Here is a 6,198-nt window from a genome sequence, read left to right on the forward strand (position 1 = left end):
ATATCTTCCCAATTTCCTACTTATCCACCTTTATTTGTAACTTGGAGGATTTCTTTGGTTCTGATTTCATTTGTTTCTTCCATTGGTCCCACTTAGCCCTGTGGTCTTCTAGGTGTTCTATCCTCTTTTATCTAAGGATTTAGATATTTTGGTGATGCTCTAGTATTGGTAGCATCCCCACTTCATAGGTTGATATCATCTTTTTTAACTTATCATTCTTGGTTAATTTTTTTTTATTATTTATTCTATATGAAAATATTTAACATAGTTGTGTTGTTGAAAGGTATTTTTTAAATCAAAATATTATTAGTGGATTGTTTATTTATTATTTTAAACATCACTCAAGAAGGATAAATACCCAAAAATAAAATTTTAAACATAACTTCCCTTAACAAGAGGCATAAAAACCCAAAACCTAAAAAACAATTTTCAAAAAGAATCCGAATTCCAACTCGTTTATTATTCACTCTTGGTTGATCGATTAGACTGGTACAATATGTGGTGATGCTAGTGTACACAATCGGTTATGTATTGTTGGCCGAAGTTATGGTGAATACTTATAAATGAATAGGAATAGTCTCTAACGTGACTTTTTGAAAAATCTGACAATCAGAAAAGGTCCTTTTTCGAGTTGACGTGATAGTACTCACCAACCGCAGGAGTTAAATATGTTCACATTGTTTTTTGAATTCACCTTGGTTTTGATTCAAAAAAAAATCCAAAATTTCAACTCTAAAAAACTCAAAGAATAAAATTATAAAATTATACAGTTCAATATGGATGAGATATTCTGGAAGGAAAAAACATACTATTTATTATTAACTTAATTGTAGTTGAATGTTTAATCAAACCTGCGGGTCGATTCCCGGAATCGACCCGCAGGTTTGATTAAACATTCCTGCGATTTTCCTGCGATTTCCTACATTTGCGTAAGAAGACGTCATAACAAAGTCTTTTGTTCTCTCGTTTTTTCATTCAATAGGATACAATTCTTGCCCTTTTTTAGACCCACCTTCTCAGGTTCTCATCTTGCCCACTTCCTTTCAGGCCTCCAAAACAACCAGTGTTTGAAATTAAGGCGAGAGGAAGTGGGGAATTTTTCAGATCTTTGCTTATGCACAATTTTGTGCTTTGCATAAGTGTGAGAATTCTCAGGGCTCGGGATATCTCCATCTAGTTTGGTGGAACCCTTAGATCTGTGTTTTCAGAACACAGCAAGAGAAGATTTGGTCTGTACACGATGTGTTGTGTATGAAAATAACTCAGGGAGCCCATCAGGGTTTTCTTCGCCATTAGAGCTTGGATAGGTTGTTCTCCATTTGAGAGTCTTGCAGCAATCCGTGTTGAAGAAGGGCCGGTATTAATACAAGCAAAAGGAGTCCTGCGCAGATTTGAATTGGGATTCGGAAAAAAACAACAAAATGAAGGAAATGGGTAGGCTCAGGGCTGCATTCTTGAGAGAAAAATCTGAGGAGGAAGTTGTCATCTGCCCGAAGCCGCAAAGGCTTGGCTTGGTTAACCACCCATCCTCAGAACTTCCAAAACCCTTGAGATGGCAACGCAGTCATACTCCAGAGCACAATGAACTGAGCGCAAGATTTGAGATTTTGGACATAATTCTCAGCAAGAGTGGGTGTAGTGATTCATCAAACCTGGGATGTTCGCCACCATATTTTTGTGGTTCTCCTCCAAGTCGGGTCGACAATCCTCTTGTTCATGATGTGCAGTTCATTCATCAGAGAGTGCCAAGCTCACCCTCTACTATTTCAAAGACAAAGTCATGTGTTAGGCAATCGTTAGGATCTATTCCTGCTATTCGGATTGAGGGTTTTGATTGCTTGGACAGGGATACAAGATGCAGCATTCCAGCAATGGCCTAATCATCCATTTCCTCAACCTGCTGATCTTTCAACTGATTACTGACTAATCTGCGGGGAAATCCAGCAAGAGAACGAAAAATATATGAGAATCTATGAAATATCTGTACATCACTGTATTCATATGAGGGCCTTTTTTTATAATGCGGTAGGGTTGTTTGGAGAATTAGAACATGATTAAAATGTAGATGCATTCAAGCTTTAAGTGAAATGAGGCTCGAAACGCAAGTATGTTGTCCACTTTGAGACTCATTCTTTGTCTGAGGCTATAGTATCTGAAGCCAAAGCCTTTTTATCTTTGGTTTAGATTTTGTCACTTCAGTATGCTAGTGTTGCTGTCATTACTTGCACAGTGAAAAAGTTGTGAACCAAGTCTTAGCAGCTAAATCTGCGGCTGAAGAGTTGTATATATCTCTTCGTATATATAAATAATACATAATGTTTACATCTTAAAAAAAAGAATCCTAATTCAGATGTTGTCAAAATTTGTTGAAATAATAAATTTAAAAGGCAATATTTAAAGAAAACAGATAATCCAATCGGAAAAGTTAAACAAAATGAAAGGGGAAAAGAATGAGTATGTTATTAGAAGGAGAGAATGATTCTGATATATTAATTTACAGATATTATTTTTGAAGTATTGTCAAAATACAAAAAAAACACAGGTGTGGAAGGAGATTGAAAAATCTAAACCATTTAAATAGATCTGGAGCTATTAATAAAACATATCATGTTATCTTGCCACGTCACGAAACCTGATATCGCTTAAAACTGAAGGGAAAAATATTGGTAAAATAGGTGGACGTCTCACATAAGCGTTATTATCTATCCAGAACTTAATGTAAGAAGATCATCTCTGATTTTTGAAATATGCACAGAAGTTATTAAGTTAAAAATCATGATTATCTGAATCATAATCTATATATATATATACATACATACTCTGTGAAATTTGATGAAAGTTGGTCGGAGAGTAAATTGAAGTTATATAATAAAAGTGTTTCGAAATTTTTTAAATTTTAGTAAAAAAAGTTCAAATATTAAATCACTAAAATTTAAAATAAAACTATTCTCAGAATAAAAAAAATGTATAGTAATTAATTTATTTATCTTAATTTCTTATAATAATAAGCAGATATTGTTAGTGAATGTAATTGTACCAGATTGATATAGTTAACTACTTTTTAGAAAACACACATAATAAAACTGTTCTCTAAACAAAAGAACTTATTGATCGAAATTCTGAAATAGAGCTGCGAAATCGTCGTTTAATTGGGGAGGCAAAAAGCAGAAGATGGGGATAGGGGAAAAAGAATCGTTACAGAAACAGAAACGTTTCTATTAACCCCACTTGAAAATAAAAATGATTTATCGAAGAGTCGTTCAGATGAGCGCATTGAAATTAAAGGAAAATACAAGGAACGTCATGATATGTAAATAGATCTTCTCCGAAAGTAACTTTTCCGAAACGATATAAAGAATGATTTTTTTTTGAAACGTTAGAAAGAATGAATTTTAAAAACATACTATTTATTATTAACTTAATTGTAGTTGAATTTTTTAATCAAACCTGCGGGTCGATTCCCAGAATCGACCCGCCGCCGGTCGGGCGGGGTGGGGCGGCCCGAGGGTGGCGCTGCGCGCCGCAGCGCCACCCTCGGGCCACCCCGCCCCGCCCGACCGGCGGCAGGTCGATTCCGGTCGATTCCCGGAATCGACCCGCAGGTTTGATTAAACATTCCTGCGATTTTCCTGCGATTTCCTACATTTGCGTAGGAAGACGTCATAACAAAGTCTTTTGTTCTCTCATTTTTTCATTCAATAGGATACAAATTCAGATGTTGTCAAAGAATCCTAACGATGACTGCACCCCCATTCAGTTTGATGTATCTTTAGTAACACAGCCCTGTCTAATGCAAGACTGACAGAACCTTTAAACCTAAATCTGTTTGCTCCCTACCCAGTCTCTTCTCGATGGAAAACTCAAGTGAAATCGAACGCCCACTCACGCCTGCTACCGTTACCCTGAGCCCGCTTGATTCTGTTTAAAATGGCCGAGGAATATGCCGTGCATAGTTGTACAATTTATTCTTTTAAAAACATAAAAGGTTATACATGTACGTTAATCTATGGGAATAAATGATTTCATGTTATGAATGCGTTTGTCATTCTGAAGCATTTTCTTTGTTTAATGTTTGAGAAAGTGAAGTTGAACTTCATGCAGAAACATTCATCCCAGCTATTAAAAATGCGAAAGCAATGGACCAACGGTTTAAGCAGGGTTTACAATTAAATTAAATGGAATGATGAGGTATTGCTTAACTTATGTTGATTACAGATTATAAAAATATTCTGAAATCTGATTGTCAAAAAATATCAATTACTTGATTCTCAAATTCCAAATTATTCCTCCAATCTCCCATGAACATAAAGATACCTGATGAGGTATAACCCACCACGTCAAATAATGCAAACAAGCTCAACAAATTATTGGAGACAGATATTGAAGTGCTTGTCCAAATTATTGGAGACAGATATTGAAGTGCTTGTCCTTGTCATTACTTAATTTTATTCTTTCAACTTCTGAAATTGATCGATAATTCTGATTACTTAATTTTATTCTTTCAACTTATGAAAGTGATAGATAACATAATTTTCGAGATAAAAACTCCTATGAGAATGATCCATAACTTATATTTATTTGACTGCCGAGTGCTATGCAACTTTCAGGAATATTGCTCATTTTGACTATACGTTACCGTGATTACATGAAAATTCTACGTGTAACGCACATGGGAGAAATTACTTTTATTTTTTTCATTTAAATTTGCGTGGACAATTGTGATTCTTTGACAACATCTAAATTTGTATCCTTTTGAATGAAAAAACGAGAGAACAAAAGACTTTGTTATGACGTCTTCTTACGCAAATGTAGGAAATCGCAGGAATGTTTAATCAAACCTGCGGGTCGATTCCCGGAATCGACCCGCCACCGGTCGGGCGGGGCGGGGCGGCCCGGGGGTGGCACTGCACGCCGCAGCGCCACCCCCGGGCCGCCCCGCCCCGCCCGACCGGCGGCGGGTCGATTCCGGGAATCGACCCACAGGTTTGATTAAACATTCAACTACAATTAAGTTAATAATAAATAGTATGTTTTTTCCTTCCAGAATATCTCATCCATACTGAACTGTATAATTTTATAATTTTATTCTTCGAGTTTTTTAGAGTTGAAATTTTGGATTTTTTTTGAATCAAAACCAAGGTGAATTCAAAAAACAATGTGAACATATTTAACTCCTGCGATTGGCGAGTACTATCACGTCAACTGGAAAAAGGACCTTTTCTGATTGTCAGATTTTTCAAAAAGTCACGTTAGAGACTATTCCTCTTCATTTATAAGTATTCACCATAACTTCGGCCAACAATACATAACCGATTGTGTACACTAGCATCACCACATATTGTACCAGTCTAATCGATCAACCAAGAGTGAATAATAAACGAGTTGGAAGTCGGATTCTTTTTGACAATTGGTTTTCAGGTTTTGGGTTTTTATGCCTCTTGTTAAGGGAAGTTATGTTTAAAATTTTATTTTTGGGTATTTATCCTTCTTGAGTGATGTTTAAAATAATAAATAAACAATCCACTAATAATATTTTGATTTAAAAAATACCCTTCAACAACACAACTATGTTAAATATTTTCATATAGAAAAAAATAATAATAAAAAATTAACCAAGAATGATAAGTTAAAAAAGATGATATCAACCTATGAAGTGGGGATGCTACCAATACTAGAGCATTACCAAAATATCTAAATCCTTAGATAAAAGAGGATAGAACACCTAGAAGACCACAGGGCTAAGTGGGACCAATGGAAGAAACAAATGAAATCAGAACCAAAGAAATCCTCCAAGTTACAAATAAAGGTGGATAAGTAGGAAATTGGGAAGATATAGCTTGAATTAATAATAGGGTCTACATTCAACCACGAGGTACCATCCCCTATCTACAACATGTATCTACAACAAAAGTATATCATGTTTTAGAGGAAATCATTGATAATTGGAAAGCCTTACAAGGTAACTTCTCCAACTACCTTCTTTGAGACCTACTACAAACTAATGAAGTAAAGAACTTGTTGTGTGAATTATAGCAACATAATATTTTTTTGCACAACAATCCTGAATGGAACCCTAACGACTTTGTTGGTGGCATATCTCAATGGGTTTAAAGGAACTATTTGGAAAGGCATTGGAAAACTTCATTCTTTGGGAGTATTATCTTTATCTTCAAACACTTTAACTAGGAGTAATGTAGC

At 35.4% G+C, this 6,198-nt stretch overlaps 1 protein-coding gene across 1 annotated transcript; it reads left to right on the plus strand.

Annotated features, from left to right (window-relative positions):
• The first annotated feature begins 995 nt into the window (after window positions 1-995).
• On the plus strand, window positions 996-2,339 carry LOC149239393 (uncharacterized). Its single transcript, XM_089373396.1, has one exon. The coding sequence runs from the start codon at window positions 1,422-1,424 to the stop codon at window positions 1,878-1,880; it is 459 nt and encodes a 152-aa protein (XP_089229522.1). The 5' UTR covers window positions 996-1,421; the 3' UTR covers window positions 1,881-2,339.
• Window positions 2,340-6,198: the final 3,859 nt, after the last annotated feature.

Source organism: Pinus tabuliformis, chromosome 8 (genome assembly GCF_031772625.1).
Source record: "Pinus tabuliformis cultivar Carrire ecotype Pingquan chromosome 8, CPIR1, whole genome shotgun sequence".
Taxonomy (NCBI): Eukaryota; Viridiplantae; Streptophyta; class Pinopsida; order Pinales; family Pinaceae; genus Pinus; species Pinus tabuliformis.

Excerpts from the sequence above, each read along its gene's own strand:
- LOC149239393 (XM_089373396.1), top strand. The coding sequence starts at position 1,422 with ATGAAGGAAATGGGTAGGCTCAGGGCTGCATTCTTGAGAGAAAAATCT.